The sequence below is a fragment of the Neolamprologus multifasciatus genome, chromosome 3, assembly GCF_963576455.1.
Source record: "Neolamprologus multifasciatus chromosome 3, fNeoMul1.2, whole genome shotgun sequence".
NCBI classification, from domain to species: domain Eukaryota; kingdom Metazoa; phylum Chordata; class Actinopteri; order Cichliformes; family Cichlidae; genus Neolamprologus; species Neolamprologus multifasciatus.
Window position 1 is genome coordinate 32,265,893 of NC_140441.1, and position 22,777 is coordinate 32,288,669.

At 40.7% G+C, this 22,777-nt stretch overlaps 2 protein-coding genes and 1 pseudogene across 3 annotated transcripts in view; 2 read left to right on the forward strand and 1 right to left on the reverse strand.

Moving 5' to 3' along the window:
- exoc6b (exocyst complex component 6B) overlaps positions 1 to 6,817 on the reverse strand; it is a 131,297-nt gene extending 124,480 nt beyond the window's left edge. The window contains exon 1 of one of the 2 annotated variants that reach the window (XM_085153507.1): positions 6,620 to 6,817. In XM_085153507.1, coding sequence (XP_085009633.1) covers positions 6,620 to 6,708 — 89 coding nt within the window. In that variant the 5' untranslated portion in view covers positions 6,709 to 6,817. The remainder of the gene's footprint in view (positions 1 to 6,619) is intronic. The other variant, XM_085153508.1, reaches the window with a different exon arrangement.
- A 67-nt stretch (positions 6,818 to 6,884) lies between these two features.
- LOC146522600 (small ribosomal subunit protein mS40 pseudogene) lies at positions 6,885 to 8,417 on the forward strand (annotated as a pseudogene).
- A 675-nt stretch (positions 8,418 to 9,092) lies between these two features.
- tkfc (triokinase/FMN cyclase) lies at positions 9,093 to 21,482 on the forward strand. Its single transcript, XM_085153523.1, has 17 exons — positions 9,093 to 9,218; positions 9,753 to 9,942; positions 10,023 to 10,127; positions 11,370 to 11,557; positions 15,090 to 15,168; positions 15,267 to 15,356; positions 15,954 to 15,988; positions 16,074 to 16,158; positions 16,245 to 16,334; positions 16,746 to 16,862; positions 18,723 to 18,842; positions 19,327 to 19,464; positions 19,537 to 19,643; positions 19,731 to 19,837; positions 20,678 to 20,711; positions 20,810 to 20,902; positions 20,990 to 21,482. Exons 1-17 carry the CDS (start codon positions 9,213 to 9,215, stop codon positions 21,146 to 21,148), a joined length of 1,743 nt encoding a protein of 580 aa, XP_085009649.1. The 5' UTR covers positions 9,093 to 9,212; the 3' UTR covers positions 21,149 to 21,482.
- Positions 21,483 to 22,777: the final 1,295 nt, after the last annotated feature.

The window sequence follows — 22,777 nt, forward strand, 5'->3', positions numbered from 1 at the left end:
CTCCTCCAACTACCAGATAGAGGAGAGAGCTTGGTCAAGTCACAGAACACAGGACCACTGCGTTGGAGTCCACTGCCAGCATGTTTTACACTGCTCCACCTTACATTTGGCACCCAGCACCCTGTTTTTGTGCTGATGTTAATGCCAGAGGAGGTTTGGAGCTCTGCAGTTCTTGAGTCAGTAGAGTGTTGATGACACACACACTCTGAAAGTTGCAGTGGTTCCTAAATGCCTCCACTTTGCAATAATAACACTTACAGCTGTTCATGGAATATCTAGGAGGGAAGAATTTTCACAGACTGACTTGTTGCAACAGTGGCATCTAGGGCCGGGCCATATCATACCGTTCACGGTAATACCGGTATAGTGTTGGGCAACGATAAGAAAATGAAATATCGCGATAGAATATGGGTAAAACGCGCATGTGCAGTGCCTTTGTTTTCATATGCACATGGTGGAAAAAGCAAGGTGGCAACGGAGAATGAGAAGGGTAAAAGCAGATCGTTGAATGAAACAGATGAACCAGAATTGGTTTCTAAAAATGCTGCAACTTCAGTGGTGTGGAACTGGTTTAGCTTTAGAGCATGCTAGCAGGCCGTCGTTATTACCGTCTTTTTTGGAAAATACGGCACACTTAAAATCAATCCTTTGATTTTTCTGAAAATTGACAGTGGCCCTTATAATCCTGTATGCCTTATGTATGAATTCTGGTTGTGTTTACTGACCTTGAAACGATTTTATGTACACAACGCTCAAAAATCTGTCAAATGTTTTAGTACGACTTTGCTAAGCTACGAACCCGCACTGCTTGATGGATTGTCGGAGCATTACGGCTATCGTAGGTAGGGATGGGTACTGGTATCCGGTGCCATTATGGCACATAAACGGTAATAACCAGACCAAAAAGCAGCGTACACTTCGGTGCTTTTTTGGTGCTTTTTTTTTCCTGAGATGTCATACGCTTTGGATTCTAGCCAATCATTTTAACTTTCTGAGGATAGTAGGCAGGCCCAGGTACGTACGTTCTTTTAGAGCAGAGCTACAGATTAAAAACGCCCAAGGCGAAGCAGTCAAAAGTCTGGCTGTACTTCACAGCAAAAGATGCAAACTCAGCAGCCTGCAACAAGTGCTTTAAGCTGATACTGTGATACTATCAAAGGAGGTAACACCTCAAATCCGATGAAACACCTGGCGACGCATAGCGTTTTTTTTGTTTTAAAAGCTGAGAAATGCACTGTATTTGATAGCTTGCTGCAGGACCGCACACCGAGCACATCTACTACGGGTGGGTTGCCTGTTATCGGACCCGGAGTTAGCAACGTCCCCCAAAAACCCGAAGAGGAGAGTCCTGGCCCCTAGCCCTGCCAGTGTAGCAGAAATGATGGCGGATGATGATGGCAGCAGCAGCCGTTCTTCTCTGCGTGAGTAGCTTAATGTTGTTCGTGTGTAATTTACATTGAGTAGGATAACCACGTTATTACATTAATGTATGTAAGGTGAACTAGCAAACATCATCATAGCTACATGCGGCTGTCTTCTTGTTCGATGGCAGATACTCCCTTCACCCTGGCCACAAAGGCTAAAATGTCCAAAGAAAAAGTGGAAAACAGTTAAACATGAGAGGTTTTTGGACAAAGTTTTTGTTTTTTCCATTGTTTAAGCACTGCTTCCAGCCAAGAGTGATACCATATATGCCCTATAGCTGCAGAAAAGGCTAACATTGTTATCTTTTACAAAAAAAAAAACAGCTAAACATGAGAGGTTTTAGCACAAAGTTTGTGTTTTCCATTGTTTAAGCACCGGTTTGAGCACCGTTTAAGCACCAACACCGTTTCATAAGTACCGGTTTGGCACCGGTATCGGATAAAACCTTAACGATGCCCATCCCTAATCGTAGGCAGGAGCCTCGCGGAGTTATACGTACTGTGCTTCAACATAATATTACCATACCATAGGATAACCTCTTTAAGTTTTGTGGATATTCTACATGGTTATGCTGAGGACATGTCAGCCAATTTCCACTGGAAATGCCTTTTGGTTAAACTGTCAGCAAGGAATTTGCATTTGCACTGTTACATTATATATAACTATACTATATAACTTTGATGCACATAAAAAACAGCTGCTTGTTTAAGTGCAATTTCATTGATGGGGCTTTTTGCACTAATAAAGTTGTGGAGTTGTAAAGTATTTTGTCTGTGTGTCAATTATATCGTCAGTTATATTGTTATTGCAAATTTTTAAATGTATATCGTGATAAATATTTTTGGTCATATCGCCCTGCTCTAGTGGCATCCATGCTTAAATTCAGTGAGCTCGTTAGAGCACCCCACTCTCACTGACATTTGTAAAGGCACACTGCATGGATCTTACTACTTATCTTATACACCTGTGACAATGACACTGAAAACACCTGAATTAAAAGATGAACTAGTGTCGCCCAATACCACACTCCATAGAGTTTATATCCACAATACCCAACACTGATAATCAAATCCTGATTTTTATTTTTTTTTTAAGTGATTAAATACTTTCTGTTCAAGCCATGGGTTAACTTATGTTTCACATTTAAATAGTTCTTTAATAAACACACACCGCCAGTGTTTGACATTGTCCGCAATATTCTGCCCCTTTCTAAACGTTTCCTGTTTTTGTGCGTTTAGACGTGGTCACCAGTTCTCATCCCATTTCAATGCTTTCATATCACACATTGTGACACAACCTCAGCAAGCTCCCCGAGCATTCAGTAAAGCTGATACTTCATATTTAAAGTAAGGAAAAAAGTTTAAACCCCAAACGCCCTCAAGAAGGAACATAGAAGCCTCAAAAGAGATTTTAAGCCTTGGATGTCATTTACAAGCTGTTTGAGTCCATTGTCCTTTTACGGCTGTCAAAAAATATTTTATATTAAACTGAAAATGATGAGGAAATAAGGAAAAAAATATCAGCAATAAAAATATGAAGCTGGATACCCACGAGCAAAATTACATCGCTGCTGGGGTGGGATTAATGGAGTGCAATGCACCTGCAACACAGCTTAGTGTTTATGTCAAAGTCAAATGGGTGGAGCGATCACTGACTCAGACACACAATGGGCAGTGTAAGGAGAGACGGAGGGAGAGGTGTGAATGACTTAGCCTGACATAATTAGAGAAAATAAGTGAATGGAGGTCAGCTAAAGGTAAACAGTTGATTTTTTTCTTGTTTGAATTTTCTTTTGTTCTACGAATGTTTTCACATAGTTTTAAATGGGCTAATTATACACATGAGATAATTATCCAACTGTGATCAAAAGTTGATTGCACAGGTCGCCTGATAGGAGGCAACTTTTCTGCAAATCTCTCAAAGAGATTGTCAATGGTTCGTAAATAATTGTGTCAACAATAATAATATCCAACATGCTGCCATCAGTCTGAACGAGGACGAGCACAACTCGAGGGGACTCGACTCAGCTGGCTGCCACCTGGTTATATTTCTATAAAGCGGGAAGACTGCCAAGCCCCTACGTGAGCTTGACGATTTATCACATTTCATTGCTGTATTGTCAGAAACAGATTGGATCTAATTGCCAACTTGACCCCTTTCAGTAAGCTCCGCCTCATGGCAACATTTATGGCATGTTTTAGTGACAGTGCTGGCGTGCTTGAGAATCTCGTTTTGAAAAAAACTGACGTGAAATAAATTTGTGTTATTGTAGAAAACCGATACAGACATAGTTTAACTTTGAGAACATAATTTGCAGTTGAAAAAAAAGGTGATAAATAGTAATGTGTGTAACTGCAATACTCAGAATATCACAAAATGTAAGAAACTGCAATAACGTCATATTCGACGTGTCTGAGGATTCCCAACTTTAATTTTATAACGGTCCAGTTATGTGTGTTTTGTTTTACAGTTTCTTTGCTTTAAAAATAATTTTTGAAAACTTATTTTGGAATCAATTTTGACAGCACTGCTTTCCCAAACTTCTTTCAACCGCTGGGGGCTCCAAAAATATGCTTCGAGAGGCTCAAAGTACATTTTAGGGGTTTGGGTGGGGGTGGGGGGTAAAGAAAAGTATTTACTAGAAAAAGCAACAAAGTACTCTGAGAAACAACGAAGAACAAACGATACTTGGGAGCTTCCTTTTCACGCATCACTCTTTAAGCTTTCACCTCATGGTCAAGGATGCCAGCAGAAGCTACTGAAATTTTAATAAAGGCAGCTGAAACACTAAATGAGATTCCTGGCACACAAAGTGGGATTTCTACCATGAATTTTGAGCTTTTGTTCCACTAAACTTTAATAAAATCTTCAAGCTATACAAACAGTTGCTTTAGCTGATGTTGTAATTTATTAACAATATCAACAATCTTCACTGTAATGTCCAGCCCAGTAGTGGCCACAACAACCTCAATGAATATTTTGATTGGACTGTCTGGGCTTCACTAACCCATTAGCATCAAGGTTAAACAACCACCCATCGATCTTTTTAAGAGCTCATCCAGTTCAGGGTCGAGGATGAGCCGGAGCCTATCCCAGCTGTCACAGAGCAAAAAGCAGATTGAACAGGCCTAAATACGCGCACACACACACACTGCCAGTATTTTAGTATTTATCCACAGCATTTCAGTCTTGAGTGAATGTTGTAACCTGAGGGAGTTGTCTGGTTGCTCATGGTTGCTCCAGTCATATTTATGCTGTCAGGGAGGAATACTGCAGCTAGCCTCGACCTGCACACAAGCGCTGCATTCACACACGCATGCACACACTCACGCACACACAGACACACACTCACGCACACACACCTCTCACTGCCAATCTGATTTTTCCAGGCTCTTTCTGGGGATTTTAATCCTGGGAAAGTTAAGTGGAGGCTGAATAACAGCCAGAAGTTAGAAAAGGTTGCAGAAGATGTAGCCCAATCAAAAGTTTAAGAAGTTTACTTTTCAAAACTGAATTAAGAGATTAAAGTAATAAAGCCCCAACAGATTTGTCGACATAACCGACAGTCCAATAGTTCATTACCAGATGTGGTAGGTATCTTTTACTGTTTTATATCCCTTTTTAAAAAAAAAAAAAAATCCCTGTAGAATATCTGCACTTACCAAAAACAAAATGCTTCTTTGGAAAGTTTCATTTCCCACTGCATACATGCAAACTTGACAACTTCCTTCCTTTGCATTTGCAAACAAAACTCCCTCTTTTAGGCATCTCTGGACTAAATTTAACTCGCAATGAATACAACAGCTCCAAAATTAGACTGTGCCGGTGTATTTTCAGAGTGTTGAGCGCACACAAGTTGAAGTGGAAATACTGAGAAGTCGGACACAGGAGATGAAACGTCACCCAGGAGGGAAAAAAAAGAATATAAAAAGGCAGACAAACGCGGCAACCGGAGGTGTCGCACAAAGTTGCCAAGTCATTTTAGCAACAGGATCTGGAGAGGACTGATAAACACACATGCTCTTTCTCTCTCTCTCTCTCTCTCTCTCTCTTATGCACACATACACAAACAAACAAACAAACAAACACACACACACACACACACACACACAAACACACAGCGGAGGTGCCCTGAATAACAAGTTTAAACAGGACTTGTGATGACCAGAAGAGCCCAACGTAGAGGAATAAGAGGGGAAAAACACCTTTGATAAGCCTTTGGTAGCCTGCAGCATTTCCCCTCTTCATTCACTGCCTGTTTCCTCTCTGGACAATCAGGGCAAACACCACTGGTCAGGAACAAAGCTGCTTCACAGAGGCCACTCAAAGGCCACATTTTGTAGAAGATCCCTTATGGTCTCGTTGTGTTTTACACCTCTAATCTGAAAGCTGAAGAAACACGAGTGTGTACCCATTCCAGGTGCAAAATGAAGCATCCTCCTCCATTCCCTGCTAATATGATTGAGCAAACCAAAACAAAAAGGGGAGCAAGGTAATCTTTTAAGTGTAGCTTCTACTAAATTATTGATAAAGACACTAAACGGTCAATAAGAAGCATGACAACCATCAGCACGTGCCTCTCTGTTGCTCGGGGAGGGTTTGGACTGAGCCTCTGTCTTCATTCATTGACACATGCTGGGTTTGTCACGGCTGCTGCACTTGACACTCCTTGATAAAGCTGCTGCTAACAGCAAAGGGCAAAAACACTCACCCCCTCCATACAGAATAAAGTTTACTAACCCTGCCCTGACAAGTTCACAGAGCCACACGGGTAACACGAACGGTTCGGCCACGGGAAAACAGGCTTGTGCCCCCGTGTGTGCCGAATGTCAATTAATTAGCACAGTTAGCTTAATGTTAGCCAAAGTTGTTGAAATTCCTGTGGACGACTTGCCGAAACTTCTGCAACAAAGCCAAACAACCCGCCTTGAGAAGAAAACGTGAAGCCAGTAAAGACAGCCGGCAGTCAGGACTGTTCAGGTTCACACGCTATATGTTCAAACTGCAAATTAGCTAGCTTTAATGTTTGCTAAAGTTAGCCGGCTAGCTGTCCGATAATGGAAGCAGACGGGTTAAAGTTTTGAGCAAGCTCCGGGAGTCTCTGGATCAGCGCTAGTCGCAGCCAGCTAGCCGCGGCTCCCGTAAGCTGAGTGACGCTGCTGCTCCCCCAGCCGTGGAGTGGGGACTGACTCACCGAAGTGTCGGTCCGATACAGTTGGTGTCTGTGCTCTCGATTTCCCGCAGGATACGTTCGTGCTCAGCGGCTGTCTCCAAACTCGCCATCCTGCATGTTGCTCCGGACGGTTCCGAGCTGAGCTGAACAGACTCGCCGGGATCTGTGCGTCACGGCAGGAGGAACCACAGGGTTGGCTTGATATTTTAACCGAGCAGCCCGAGTGAGCGGAGCTTTCCTCTTTGTCGGGAAGAAGGGACGTTGTGTTGTGAGGAGCGGCGACCTGTAGAGTGTTAATGTTGTTAAAAGAGTTTAAAGAGTGACATTTGCGGTTTTAACTAAAACAACCGATTTAAATCGGTTAAATTGAGCACTGGAATTTTCAGTCCCCTACTTGGTTTGATAAAATAAACTAGATTTTTACTCCCCTTTTTAAATGTTGTTTTACTTCTGATTCAAGATTGAAGACTCTTTGTTGTCATTATGTAAACATAACATAGCATAACAATACAATAAATAAATAATAACAATCACTTTTATTTGTTGGCACCTTTTAAACCCCTCACGGTCATCAACATTAAATAAAATTTAAAATCGAAAAATGTGTTTTGAGCATTCATCTCCAGTTTGGCATCTTAATCAAAAATAACAATAATGTGTTGACTGTTTTTTAACTTTTGTAAAACAGTCAATTTGCAGGAAATCAATAAAAATAACCAAAATTTTACTATTTGACCAAAATGATCCATTAAAAGGGTGAAAATTGCAGTGAAGCCATTTATTTGAGTATAATGGCTATAATGTTTGACACCCCTGATCTAGGACAACATGGCGATAAGATATACTGTATAAGACCTTTCACCTCTAATGCGGGTAGGATCTGAAAATGGCTACCTCCATGAAGTACATCGTGATGTTTTATGTCGTGTGTCGCCTTCAATTTCACATTCAGTTCGTCAGTATCAGTCCCTTCTAGAGGCTACCTGCAAGGACATGTCTTTCTTTGTCTTTATTTATACATCCCAGACACTCTTACTGCAAAGCTGCATTGCTTTAGGACGGAGGACAGGCCTTGGGATTACATGGAGAGTGAAGAGTATATTGAAAGGTATGGAAGCAATCTAGTGTGGGCTGACTACAGGAGGAACCACAAAGGAGACATCCCCCCTCATAAGACTTGTAATACTTGCATTAGAGGTGACAACATATGCGGAAACCCCTGCCCAATTTGTTGTGATCCAAACATTCACCATCAGAATGTCAAGTTGTTGCAGCAATTCATTAGTCCCCACACTGGAATGGTGTTGGATTCCACTCGAACTGGTGTGTATATGAAACAGCAGAAGAAGCTAAATGAGGCAATTAACACAGCACAAGATCACGGCTTACTTCCTTTTCAGATTCAATATGTGGGATTTTTTAGGGGAGGACTACTCCAATTCCCATGATGCTGTGGGCTCCACACCACCACCCCCATCCTTTACTTTAGATGACAATTGGTATAAATGATATGGGGAAATACTTCCTGATGAGAATGAAGTGGCTAAAGTCAAGAAGACATATAAGGCTTAATTAAAGTGATCGAGGCACTGATCATGCTGTCACAAAGAGACCTATTGCAAAACTTATTTGGTTTTTAGCCCCTGAGATGTTTTTTCTACAGGTGTGCACAAAGTTGTACAATAAACCACAATGAAAAATTGAAAAAAAAAAATACTGTATAAGTTGTAAGTACGCCCACTTTCGTTGACCTAAAAATAATAATAGAACCAAATACAAAAACATTTTAACTTTATCCATTCCTCCTTACACATGAAAATTAATAAATACAACAACAACTACAATAATAATAATAATAATAATAATAATAATAATAATAATAATAATAATAACTGATTACAGCCACATTTTATTATGTGGCAGATTCAGACATATGCACATGCATATCTTCTTCAGTGATATCATGTGTTGGCCTCTTACTTCTGTTAATTCTGATATTGTTTCTTTCTTGCATTTCTATTGTTTGATTGTTTGTTTTTTAAAGTTCCTTTATTTCATATTTCGCTTTGTCTAATTTCACAGGAACGTATGTGTGACTTATTTATACTATATGCCTTTATTTCTGAGGGGTTTTACATCTAAGTGACCTCATATGTAATTTCCTAATATGTGTTTGTGCCTGTGAAGCCCTTTGAACATCCATATATGACAATGGCCTATATACAAACGAAACAAACTGAAAACTCAAGTTTTAATAATTTTCCCGGAAACAAAAAGGTGGGCGTGACCACCGTGTCCTTTCTCGAGCTTAAACCGAAACAAGACTTCCTTTGATATTTTCAAGATAAAACCACAAGTATAGTCTGGCCTCGCATCTTTTAGCTCTTTTATTTAATTTCAGTCTAATTTTGCTGTATCTCCAACATAATGCAGTTTTTAAGCTTTTTTGTACTCCACGGTCTATATGTGTGCTTTTAAAAGGGGGAGCAATGCTTTTATTTTGTAGGCATACTTGCTTACTCAGACTGCAGGTGTCAGTCTGAGTAAACCTTTCGGATCTGACGCTACTCATTGTGCCTGCTGTCGGAAGAGTGAGGGAGCGAGAGAAGTTAAGATGGAGGTAAAAAAACAAAAAAAAACAAAACAGAAGAATAAAGACAATTTGAAGCGATCTGTTTGAATACGAGTGAAGATTGTCCGGTTGATAATTTGTGTTAACATGAAATGTCAGTGGTTCGCTAGGCTGGATGAGCCCGCAGCACTTTGCACATGGATCAGAGTCCATGCAGCGATAACGGGAACAAGCTGTGAAAACTCAGCATTTTAATTGCGCTGTTGTTGCAAATAAAACTTTAGTTTGTTTTTAGTTTAATTGTGCAGCTTTTGCCAACTTTATTTTAACTCGCGCATACACATAAACACAGGCGGCGTGGATCTGCTTGACTGTGTCTGTGCCACCTGCTGAGGGCAACTCTTGGACTTCAATCATTAAGACATTTGAATAGCATTTCCACAGATTCGCACGCATGCCTCGTTTTGTAGCTTGTATGAGGATAAACGGCATCTCAGTTGTGTCTTTTGAGGCTGATCAAAAACACATATTCTATGTGGGGTTTTTTTTTTCATTTTTATTTTTTATCTCTTTCTATTTCAGCCCCAGAAGAAGTTGATCAACTCAGCAGAGAGTTGCGTGGACGACGCCCTCCTCGGCCTCGTCAGGGCCTCCGCAGGCCTCTCTCTGCTAAAGGGCCACAGGGTCGTGCTTCGGTCTGACCTTGAAAACCTCAAGGGAAAAGTGGCCCTCCTCTCTGGAGGGGGATCGGGCCACGAGCCCGCACACGCAGGTAAGACTTTATTCCTTTACACATATACATGAGATGCTTCTGATTACCTCAGCTCTGATTTCTCCTCCTTGTATCCTCAGGTTTTATCGGAGCAGGGATGCTGTCGGCGGCTGTTGCAGGAGGAGTGTTTGCATCGCCGCCTCCTGGCAGTGTCCTTGCTGCCATTCTCTCCTTGCACAATGCAGGCAATGTGTCCTTCAGTTTTCCATGTGTGTGTGTGTCTGTGAGGGTTGGTAGTGCATATATAATCACTGATCTTATCTGTTTAATAAAACCAGTGCTTGCAAAGTGCAGTGTGGTGCAACTCTTTAAAAAAAAAAAAAGTCTAACTGTTGATTTGATTTGAAGTTTGACCTTTTACATTTGATCCTTTTGCCAAAATGGTTCACTGATCTCGCCCTGTGACAGTGCTGCACTGTTGCCGTCGTTAACGCTGCACCTTATAAAAATTTGGTGGCCACTTCCTTTCAGTGAGGAAAAATCTGTGTCCATGGTGATTGCATTATTTTTGTAAGCAGTCACAGAGGGTCCAACACCTTCACCCACCTGGTGTGAAGTAACCTGTCTGCAACGGACAGACTCAGACTGTCTTCAGTCAGTCTCACAGTTTGCAAATAAGTGCATGCAGATTGCCAGCATGTTGCAGTAGGGTGGCAGTGGTGGAATCGACTCAACTGGATGCCAGCTGGTTATATTTGAGTTATATTCCTGTGCAAAATCAAAGGTTACTGAGCACCTGTGTTAGTCTGCAGATAAATTACTATCCCGCAGCAACTACTGGGAGGCAGAGCCTTCAGCTTTCAGGCCCCTCTTCTGTGGAACCAGCTCTCAGTTTGGATGCAGGAGACAGACACTGTCTCTTCTTTTAAGATTAGGCTTAAAACTTTCCTTTTTGGCAAAACATAGAGTTAGGATTGCAACAGGTGACCCTGAATCCTTCTCCTAGTTACACTGCAATAGGTGTAACCTGCTGGCCCCAAAAAGAAGGATAAGGACAACAAAGTGATGTTGGTGAGAACAGATGCTCGTCATAACCCCAGATCAGCTACGGCTGTATCTGGCAGAAGGGAGCAAAGACTGTATATAAAAGACTGAGACACACTTTATACTAATGGTTAGCAAGCTGGAGTTGTGAGTGCGTATCTGACTGAGAAACTGAGGATGCTGTTCATAGGGTAGCGACCCATCAGTCACAAACTAGAGAGTCAAAGCCATAACTAAAAGTGTTTGCTGAGGTCAGAGGGTTCGTTGTGCAGCCAAAGCAGTTGTCCCCTGGTGGCCATTAGAGAGAATGCAGTTTTTAAGATACATAGACCTAAAAGCTATGTCCATCTTTTATATACTGTCTGTGGCCTGCTGCAAGCTTTTTCTTTTTTTTTTATATTTTTTTCAATATCCAATGAACTAACAACAGTCTTCCCACCCAGGAGCTTCTGGGGTCCTTCTCATTGTGAAGAACTACACAGGTGACCGCCTTAACTTTGGATTGGCTGCAGAGCAAGCTCGTAACCAGGGCGTTGCTGTTGACATGGTGATAGTTGCGGAAGACTGCGCTTTTGACCAACCAAGTAAGGCTGGAAGAAGAGGCTTGTGTGGCACTGTCTTCATACATAAGGTACACAACAACAGCTTAATAGAGGTGTTATTTACTCTGGAAACAGCTCAACTTGGACCAGTACAAGTGTATCCTGAGTTAAAAGGGTTATAATATTATATCACTGTGCTCATTTTTTTATGGTACAAATGCTGTTATAAAGCTGCATGAGGCAGATTTGTCCTGTCTGCCGGTTCATACATGCCAACCTTCCCTATTTTTCTGGGAGAATTCTGAATTTCAGTGCCCCCCCCCCCCCCCCCCCCCCCGAGTCACCATTCTCCCGAATTTCTCCTGATTTTCCACCTGGACAACAAAAATGAAAAATCATATCCCAGAATTCATAGCTCAGCCCAGCCAATTCCAGTTTCCAACAATGGTGGCAGCTACTTAGTTTTAATATTACTCTTATTATTCTTTCTGGGTCGCAAAATAAACTTTTAGCATATTTTCAGGCGAGAATGTAGCTGTGTAAACGTCAAATAACTGAGTGGCGAGAACAGCAAACTCCCGGCACGTTTTCAAGCCCCTGCGGTCTTTCGCTACTCAGGTTAAACATGATATATAAGTCACTTTTAGATAACCTAAAAATGTTATTGTTTGACTTTTTTTTCAGTGTTTTATTTGTTCCTGAGAAAATCCATTTGGCTGAGATTAAAGTTACTAGATTAGATTAAATAAAACTTCCTCTGGGGTTTTCACATAACTGAATAAACGTCAAACACAAAACTGACTAAACAGAAGTGTGAGATGGTCGAGAATTTACGCCAGCATCCAGTTATATTTAGATAGCAAGGAGCAGACGGCAGTTTCACTCCACCGAGAGAGCTCGTGACGTAATTCTGAAGGCTAGACCGTCACAGTTGCTCACTTCCGGCCTACCCGGCTTTTGGAGGACCCGGCCCACTGTGACCACGAAGGCTGGGTCCTCAGGTGGATGCAGCCTCTCAATTTGGACAGCCCCAGCTGGGGGACAGTAATAACAGTGACATTTAACTTACTTTAAATAAATAATTTAATATAAATAAACACTGTAAAATTCAAGTTTTTTTGGATATGTATATATATATACACCAACACCCCCCCCCCCCCCCCCCCTTTGGCTCCCTAATTCTGAGGTCTCAAGGCTGGCAAGTATGTGCTGGTTACTGATCTTGCAAAGAAGAAACTGTGAAACTGTTCTCTTAATAATAATTTTTTTTAAAAAAAGGAAAAGCAAAAACAAATCTTAAAATGTATGGAGGACTAAAACTGCCAACATCAAACATGAATTAAATGTATAATATGCCCTTAAATGTGTCTAATTTAATTAAAAAATAATTAGGCAATAATTCATTCATAAACTCTTTTTAATTTACCCTGTAATTATTCATTTTTCCCACGTAATTATTTTTTGTAATACATATTTTTATTAGAACCACAATAATAATGTCACATTTTATTAAACCCTCCATGTTTTTTTCTACTGAATGAAGCTCTTTTGTGTATTTCTCTTTATATATTATTATTTGTATTTATTTATTTTACCTTTATTGTTGTGAGCAGTGTTGGGACTAACGCGTTATTAAGTAACGCGTTACAGTAACTACGTTATTATTGTGGTAAGGAGCACGGTAACTAGTTATTATGCCAAAATCAGGAATGCGTTAGTCATTACTGGGATTTACATAGGGTCGTTACTCGTTACTTCGTGTGGTGGTTATCACGGAGCTTCCACAGATTCTGTAACATTAGCAAGTGTTGGAGGCAGCAGGTGGATGAGGGAAAGGGGACGCAGAATGAAAAGAGACCCGAGGCAGCTGCAGGTCCGAGTGTGAACTGAACTTCAGGTAAGAAGTTATGACCTGCAGTCTATCTGGGTCAGATATAAACCAAGTTTAGGTGGAGTTTATTTTTGTTATTCTGACTTTTTCCGTACTGCGTACTAGCTAGCATGACGGAGTTTCTATACAGCTGGGTGGGTGCTATGAAGTTAATGATGTTGAACTTTACTTTGTTCATAAGTTATTAGAGTTGCCAACAATCCCATCTGGTATTCAGAGAAAATATTACGCGTTTCTTATTGAGGTGAAAAGGAACAGTTTGTCCCGTAATTCAGCTACAGTGAAAAAGGCACAAAGCTTGAGTTATTCTGTGTCTTTGCTGCACAGCTGCCTCTTCTTCTTTCATTCTCCCCCCTCCCTCTCCCGTTTCTACTTCAATCATGAAAACTGATCAATGATCAGCTGATCGGCTCTCTTGTTTGTTTATCGCCCACTTTGCGCCAGAAAGAGGAAACCAGCCGATGTCGCGTTAAACAACAGCAGCACATTTAAGCTTGATCAGCTGTTGTAAGAATTTATTTAATATTAATTTCTAGTATCAGCTGATGTTTGCTGGAGCCACAGCTGTAAAAGCTGCTGGTCATGATGTCGGCTTGGTTATCTGGTGAGAGGGAAACATGAAGATGAAACCAGGAGATGTCCTTACTGAATCATCACAGCTGAACAGGTGATGGAGAAACAGGTTTACCTTTTAGGTGACATGAATGAGTTGAAGGGAAGTTATGAACTGTTTCTGAGAGACAGATAACCCCAGGATCCTTTTTTAGGTAGCTGACAGCTGGTAACTGTGCAGGGGCGGATCTAGCAAAGTTTTGCCAGGGGGGCCAGGTAGGGCATTAACAGGGAGAGGGGGACACAAAGAAATACTTTTCTTCCTTATTCTCATTTAAAATGTCTAGCTTTTAAAAAATAATTATCTGAATCTTACAACAAACGATTGATAGATTGATACATATATACCATCAGAACAGTGTACATCACTGTCACAACAGCGTTTGTTTTCATTCAAAGGCTTTATGATTTTTCCTATAATGGTGGGCCGGTCTCTAGTCAGAATGCCTGGGCCGATTTTTTGTCCCCGTCCAGCCCTGTATGCAGCTCATCTGCAGTCTGGTGTTACCTACATCTTCCTATTCAGAAGGCAGAATTTCAGAGTTCTGAGTACAATCAAAGCACCACGACTGCAGTTTTTGTGTTGGATGTAAAAAGAGCACATGACGCTGTGACGTAGGCTAGAATCATGGCAGCGGTCAATGATGGTCCAGGCGTGGGATTTCTCTTGTGGAAATATGCACATTATTTTTTCCTTTCTATTGGTAGGTGGCACAGTGCACTTGTGGCAAGTAAGCAAGCTAGAAGACTGGCAAAGTTATGGAAGCAACACATTAACAAAAGAATTCTGAGTAAAACCAAAGTTACTTTCCCTAGTAACTAGTTACTTTGAAAGTAACGAGTAACTTGAAGTAACTGAGTTACTTTTGATAGAAGTAACTAGTATGTAACTAAGTTACTAATTTAAAGTAACTTACCCAACACTGGTTGTGAGTCATTTTATGATATTGTATTTTGTTGATCTAGGTTGTTGGAACAGGAAAGTAAACACCATCTTATGAACTTAAGCAGAAACCATGAATTTGTATATTTTGCACCAGCCTCGTGTCATTGATGCTTTTATTAGATTTTTGTAGTATTTTTCTTGCCTTTAAACATGTGGTCTCTCGCTCTGTTAGCTGGCTGGTGCTTTAGCAGAAGAGGGCTGCTCATTGGATCAGATTGTTTCCAAGGTGACGGAGATTTTAAAGGGGATCGGTGAGTCGCGCTTTCTTTTGTTTGTTTTTTTTAATACATTTAATACTTTCTGGGAACACTGGAATACTTTTCTTAATGATGTTTCTGTTTTACTCCAGGCACTCTGGGGGTGAGTCTGTCTCCATGCAGCGTTCCCGGCTGCCTGCCTTCCTTCGATCTACCGCCAGGAGACATGGAGGTCGGGCTGGGTGAGGGATGATTAGAGGAGGATGGAAAAGGTGGAGTTGTGAGAGCAGGAGAAAGAGAGTGGCAGAATATGGAGAGCAGCCTTTTGGGCTGACACCAGTTATCTAGACTTTTATTTCCAGAACTAAACTTCCACCCGAGCTAATGAATACTTTTTACATTTTTTTTTTTGTGACAAATGATTTAAAACCAGATCATCGTTAGAATGGCCAATCTCCATCTTTGACTTTCTCTGCAGATGTGAGATCATGTTAGTGATATTTTAGAGAAAATGACTGAATTGCACCATCTAGTGGTGTGCAAGAGCAGTTAAGAGCAGCAAAATGGTATAAGTGAAGCATAAAATAGTGTTTCCAAAGAATTCATTCAGTCAAATGGTGAGACGGGGGTGTCAGAATTTCAGCATGTTAAAAAACTCAAGTTGGGTGTCTTTAATCTGAGTGGAGTTTTCTATTCAATTCATAAAACTGGAGGAAATTCACTTGTAACAGCTGAGAAAATGATGGAAACTCTTATCGAACCATTCTAAAGATGCACAGATGGACAGAGCACAGGAGACGAAAATGAAATAACGGCCAGTGTTTTCTTTATATTTTCAGGTATCCACGGGGAACCTGGAATAAAGAGGTCAAAGGTGAGTCGGATTTGAACCTTAACAGCCTGAATGTGCTTTTAACATCAGGCTGTATGGCTCAGTTTCTGTTGATCTTCTCCCTCAGGTTGCCTCTGCTGATGAGGTGGTCAAGACAATGATAGACCACATGACCAACCCAAGCAGCCAATCGCATCTGCCGCTGAAATCAGGTTCACTAAATGACATCGATCATGTATCATGCTGACCGTTAGTACGGCTGCTCTCCATGTGTGTGTTTTTTCCCTCTTTCCTACAGGAGACAGTGTGGTTGTGTGCGTGAACAACCTTGGAGCTCTGTCTTGCCTAGAGATGGCTGTGGTGACTAGATCGGCGATCATCTGCCTGGGTAAGTGTGTGTCTGTGTGTGTGTGAGGTAAGCATTTAACCATACCTAGGTGGGTCCTACTGTGCTTCTCTCACATGATCACCATTTTAACTTCCGAAAACATTTAAACCTTGATGTTTAATATACAGGAAAATAAATACCTGCATCTCACTACACCCTGTGAGCTAAAATATCATCCATGTAAAACATAACCTTGTCTCTTTTATTTTTCATAGTTCACGAATGGCAGTTTTTGTGAGTAGCTAGACTAACTAAAAGAAACCACAGTGGAACTGTTAATAAATGCTGTTTAATAACATTTTTTATTAGCACTTAGCATGAGCTAAGATGTAATTTGATTGGCTGGTTTTGGTGGGTGGGGGAACAGCACGATCATTCGATAATCTGGAATATGATTGGTGTTTTTTATAGAAAGCCGTGGAGTGGTGGTTGCCAGGGTGATGTCTGGGTTGTTCATGACCTCTCTGGAGATGGCAGGAGTGTCACTGACCCTGATGAGGGCTGACAAGGAAACACTGAGGCTGATAGGTAAGTGTTCAAACACATAGCTTTGTTTTTCTAAACTTGTGAGGGCCTTTGTCATAACATCACAGTGTATTTAGAGCTTCAGAACTTCAAACTTCAGAAGCTTCAAAGTGAATGCTTACATGATCGACATGGCAGCAGCAACCAGTTAGTCAGCTCTTTGGCATGAACAGCAAGAGGCAAACAACTAATCCAGTGGTCTAAAGAGCTTGGAAAGAAGCTGTACCAACATGTACCTACTTTCTGCATCTTTGAAGCAAGGAACTACTACTGGGCAGGAAAGATAACCGAGTGATGTATGACACAAGTTGGGATGGTCTCTTGGAGGTGTTTTCAAAGAAACTTCAGATTCAAAGATCATTAGCTGAAGTTATTAGGCTGTGTCACCACTTTGCCAAAGTCTGGAGGAAGACCCTCTGTCACCCTCACGAGACTGATTTGGATGTTCAGGAACAACCCAGAAATCATCAAAGCGAGTTATAAACTGGAACCTGCTGGAACACCAGCGTGTTTGTCCACAGTGAAGCGAGTTTTACATCTTCATGGATTGAGAGGGTACAGCCCAAGAAGGAAGATCCTGTGCCAAAATTTACATCTTCAAGCTTGACTGAAATTTAAAACTACCCAAATGGACAAGCCAAATGCCTTCTGAAGAAATGCCTTATGATTAGAAGAGGCAAAGATTGAGCTATTTGGCCACAGAGAGATGTTTGGAGGAGTAAAGGTGAGGCTTTCAAAGCTTAAAACACTGTATGACACTATGACATCTCTGAGGGTGTTTTGCTACTGGTGGTACTGGTACATTGGATAAAGTGGATGGAATAATGAAGAAGGAGTACCTCTAAGTTCTTTAACTTCCCTTCAAATTGACAGCTAGGTGGTTGAAACTTGGACACAGTTGGTTTAAAAATTGGTTTAAATTGATAAAGCAGGCTAAAAGTAAGCTTTTGGAGTGAGCTTCCCGAAGCCCCAACCTCAGCCCTGTTGAAAATTTGTGGACTATGCTTGAAAGCTGCGGCCATGTCAGGAAACCAACCAATTCAAATGAACTCCACCAATTCTACCAAAAAGAATGATCAAATATCATGCTAGAATTATGCCAGAAGCTTGTTGATGGCTACTCTGAGTGTGAAAACCCAAAATACCCAAACCCAACCCAAAAATCACGATGTCATAAGTCACTGGACACTGTGAACATCCACGGTCACCACTTCATGCATAATGGACCTTCCATGTGTATGGACATGTGCAGGTATATATGTATGTATATGTATACATATGTATATTTAGTGTGTACGTGTGTGTGTGTGTGTGTGTGTGTGTGTGTACATGTCTATACATAGGAATAGTAGTGGTACAATAGTTATGTCAAGCTATATAGTTTATGTCTTGCATATTTCCAACCATATCCATAATTACATACTGTGTATGCTACCATTGTATATAGTGTATTATCTTCATTTTTTTCATTGATTGTACTTATTTGTATTTTTGTATTTCCTTCTGATATCTGTACCTGAGCTGAGGTGACGCAAAAATTTCCCCGTTGTGGGATCAATAAAGTCTTATCTTATCTCTCTCTTAAATAAATTCAGACTTTTGCACCCAGTTCTTGATTTCTCATTAGATTTAAATTAAGTTATTAGATTTATGCTGTACAATTATTCTACCCTGGAAAAGGACTGTTTCAAAGTAATCATTAAATCCAAACTTAGCAGGACTTTCATCCCCAAGATGAGTGAATTTTAACTTCTGATAGAACCACATAAATAAGCACTCTCATATGGGTTCAGAGACACAGATTTAAATGATAAATAAATTTGTTACTAATGAAAAAAAACACACCTCCTTTGTCCCATCAAGATGCTAAGACTACTGCCCCTGCCTGGCCAAACCTCAGCAATGTGTGTTTGAGTGGACGCAGCTACATCACAGAACCACAAACAACCATCAAACGGCCACAAGATGAGAAGCACTCTGAAGGTTAGTTCATGAGCTTTTTGTGTATGTGTATTGCAATCAATTATTGTAATGCATTACTTATTCAAGGCTTATAATTGAACATGTTTAAAACTTGTTTATCTGCATGAAATTGAAACAGGATGAACAAGAGGAAACCAACAAATTGTGACAGACAAACACATCTGTGCATGTAGTGCTAGAAAATCCTTAGTATTGTAATAACAGAAATAGATGAGTTCAATTTTAGTCCTTTTACTATTTAATAAGGGCATGTACGGGCCATTAGTAGAATGTCAGCTAAAATGATGATGTCTTTTCCCTCTTTTAATAGAGGGCTTTATATGTTGTAGAGGTGCTGTCAGAGAGGGCATATTGGACATTCCAGTTAGGACACATAACATCCATTAACTTTTACTCTCTAGCCCAGTATATAATTTCTGATCTATATATTAATAAAATAGTTTTGGCTTTTTTATATGGAAGTTTGTTTTGTTATTCTTGTCAGGACCACTTAGTCCTGTGATGCATAAAGCCTTGGAGAAGATTTGCTCCACTCTGTTGGAAAAGCAGGAGGAACTCAATTCCCTTGATCGTGCTTCCGGGGATGGAGACTGTGGTAATACTCACGCTCAGGCTGCTAGAGGTAAGAAACTGTGATTACTATCTTCAGTAGCCTAAAGAGGAACTTGTAAAAATAGTGAAGATACTTGTTCAGCCATTCAGGAGTGGCTTCAAGGACATGTGGTCCCCGGTTGCCCCGGGAAGCTGTTATCGGTTGTTGCTGGATTGGTGCAGGAGAAAATGGGCGGGTCTTCAGGAGCGGTGGGTTTATTGATTTAAGTGGTGTTTGATTGCAGTATTCTGTCTTAATCAGCACAAGCACATGTACTAATGCTCAGTTTATTTCAGTTGTACAGTCTGTTCCTCACTGCGGCAGCCGGTCATGTGACCGAGGGGCGGAGCAATGCTGCAGCCTGGGCCACTGCTATGAATGCTGGGACAGAAGCAATGAAAAAGTAAGGGTTGGTAACATTTTCATGTCTGTATTTATTTCAAAGTCCACTTTTTTTTTTAGTCTTCTTCATATGGCCATTTAACTGCTGTTCCAGAGTTTTTGATCTTATGATCAGCACTGTTGGTGTGCTGCTCTCCAGTTGGTTTAAAAGAAACTTCGTTTATTCATTACTACAGTCGCATCATCAGCAAAGGCTATACTTGCCTTCCAGTCTGAAAGCTCTGGAATATCCTTACATTTAACTTTCGAATTAATGCTCTCAGGTCCCATATTATTTGCCAACCTGGCAGGTGTGCGGTAGCCTTTCAGTGTCATGCTCCTCCAAAAGTCCAACACTGAGTTGACTTCATCAGGTCTTTCGCCTGATGAAGCTTTAAGTTACAACATTCAGAACATAGTTAATATTAGCAGGGAATTTCACTACATCTCCTGGTTTATAACACAATGCAAAAATACCAAGTTCAGTTCTGGATTCATGTAAGTCACTTTATCTTGTATCCTCTGCAAAAATCCAGTATTCTTCCCTGTCAGATTTGGACAGCCATTGTCTACAACAACTGCAAGTTTCTTCCTTTTCAGACCCAGCTTATCCCAGCATACAGTTAGGTCCTTGAACAAACAAACAAATGACTAGCTGTCATAGTCCATTTTTGCATTGCTGCTAGCTCCTGTTATCTCAAAAGTACAAAGATGAATAAGTGGGCTGTTAGTGTATGTCACAACTCAAGGAGAATAAAAGTCAAGGAAGAGATATGTGCAAATTGTCTGCATTGTTTTTCAACCAAACCTCCAGATTTCTGTGCAATGGCCAGGTCGGACTTAAATGTTGACTTTCTTGCAGATATGGTGGTGCCGCCCCTGGAGACAGAACAATGGTAAGATTTTTGTCCCCCAAATCTCATTTAATCTGAATTACCTAATTTATGAAAAGTGTCTTTAACAGTGAACTTTCTTTGTTTCTCTTACCTTGTAGCTGGATGCTTTGTGCCCTGCAGTTGATGAACTGATTAAGCTGGCCACAGCTCCATCTGGTGGAGACATGGCTGTACTGCAAAGTGCTGTGAAGGTATGGTGCCACCTGGTGTTGATGTGGTTGCACTGCTCACTCAGCAGATTTTTCTACATAATGTTCCTTTTGCTTCGGTCTCCACAGAAAGCTGCTTCAGGAGCGGAGGCAACTCGTGACCTTAAAGCAAGGGCTGGGAGAGCCAGCTACATCTCACCCAACCTGGTTAGCCTGCCAGACCCTGGTGCTGTAGCTGTGGCAACCATCTTGAAAGCTATTCTGGAGGTGCTAGAGGGGCGAAAGTGATGCAGCCACCAGGATAAGAGTAGAGGGCTAATGCTACCTAAACAAAACTGTGATGCAAGAGTGATTATCATTTAAAATATTTTGATTTTGTGATGCATATTTTACATTTTTGGAAGCTATTTTTCACACTATACACAAAGTAAGTCATTACAAGCTGTTAAACTGAGTTTACGAAACAAAAGGATGTAACAAATTATGGCAGCAGTGCAAAGATGTATAGCAAAAATCAAGAAAAATAACTTGGGTATTGTCTCTAAAACATATTCCATTGAAAACTGAATCATATGAACAGCAGGAGACTTTTGTAGCAGAAGGGAATATTCATAGTTTCTACTAATAAAGGAAAAATCTATTAATAGATTGGTGTTAGTGATTTTGGTATTTGTTATTAAAAAAGCAAGATCCATTTATCCATTTTTCTGATCTGGGATCACAGGGATTACTGGCATTCCAGAGAAGCCCTACTCTGAGTCCATCTCTTGAAAGGCCAAACTCTTCACTCTGTCTCTAAGGGAGAGCCCAGCTTTTTTCACTTTGTGATCAGATGCTCCATCACCGTTTCTTCCTGCTGCAGCGATGATCTTTGTTTGTGTGATTGATATCAGTATGATTCAGATAATTAGTGAAGATAAATGTTTGGGAAATTCTTCTGTTGCATTTCCTGCTATGTGATGTGCAGTAAAGATAATCCTAAAGGCTGCAATACAGCAGCTTTTAAAGTGAGGCCACAACTCGTGCACACTAAGATGATCGCTTTCATGCAGCACATAATCTGTTGCCAGGTCTGTAGACCTTTTTATTATTGTTCAGATACATGTTTGTTCTTCACACAACACAACTTTTATAGCAGCAGCATTCATAGTTCATTGGTGGGTTTAACACCTCCTATGGTTAAAGGTTCAAAAGGTTCAGGATGTGATGATATGAAAGGAAACTATTATTAACATGAAGATGATCTGCATTCATCTGTGCATGCATTCATGCAAACATCCATCATCCATGCATGCATGCAATCATCTACCCATACAATATCCATCCATGCATCTCCATAGTAATCCATGTATCCAACCATGTATGCATCATCCATCCATCTACACATCTATCCATGATTCATGCATGCATCATCTGTCTACCTACCTATCCATGTATCCATCTACCCTTTGATTTCTGTCAGTCTGTTTGTCTGTCCGTACGGTGTTATCTTCATATTCAACTCTGGGTCCTGAAGGGAGTTGGAGCAGCTGCTTCTTTTATATATTTTTAATTTTAAATATGAAGCTCTTATCTTTCTTGTTCCACTGTGTGGCATAATACAGATTAAATGTAGTTTAGATTCCAGTGCAGTAGGACAGTCCTGATATAATAAAGTAACTGAGACATATTATGTGTACATATAGATATAATGTGTGCTTTAACAGCACACACCCACTCCCTGTCCTCTTGCACACAGTGAAAATGAGTGGACATGGTTCAACAACCGTCTCGTGACTCTCAGTCTGTAAAGATTTTTCTCTTTGATGATTAAAACGTGCAGATAAAGTCTTTTTCTTGTCTTCCTTGCTTCCTTTCAAACTTCGTTTCACACTGTGTCAAAGAAAAAAACAAAACAAAACAAAAAAAAAACCCAGC

Excerpts from the sequence above, each read along its gene's own strand:
- tkfc (XM_085153523.1), top strand. Across the intron at positions 16,159-16,244 it reads GCATCTGCCGCTGAAATCAG|GAGACAGTGTGGTTGTGTGC; the intron begins GTTCACTAAATG and ends TCTTTCCTACAG. Across the intron at positions 16,863-18,722 it reads GGAAACACTGAGGCTGATAG|ATGCTAAGACTACTGCCCCT; the intron begins GTAAGTGTTCAA and ends TGTCCCATCAAG.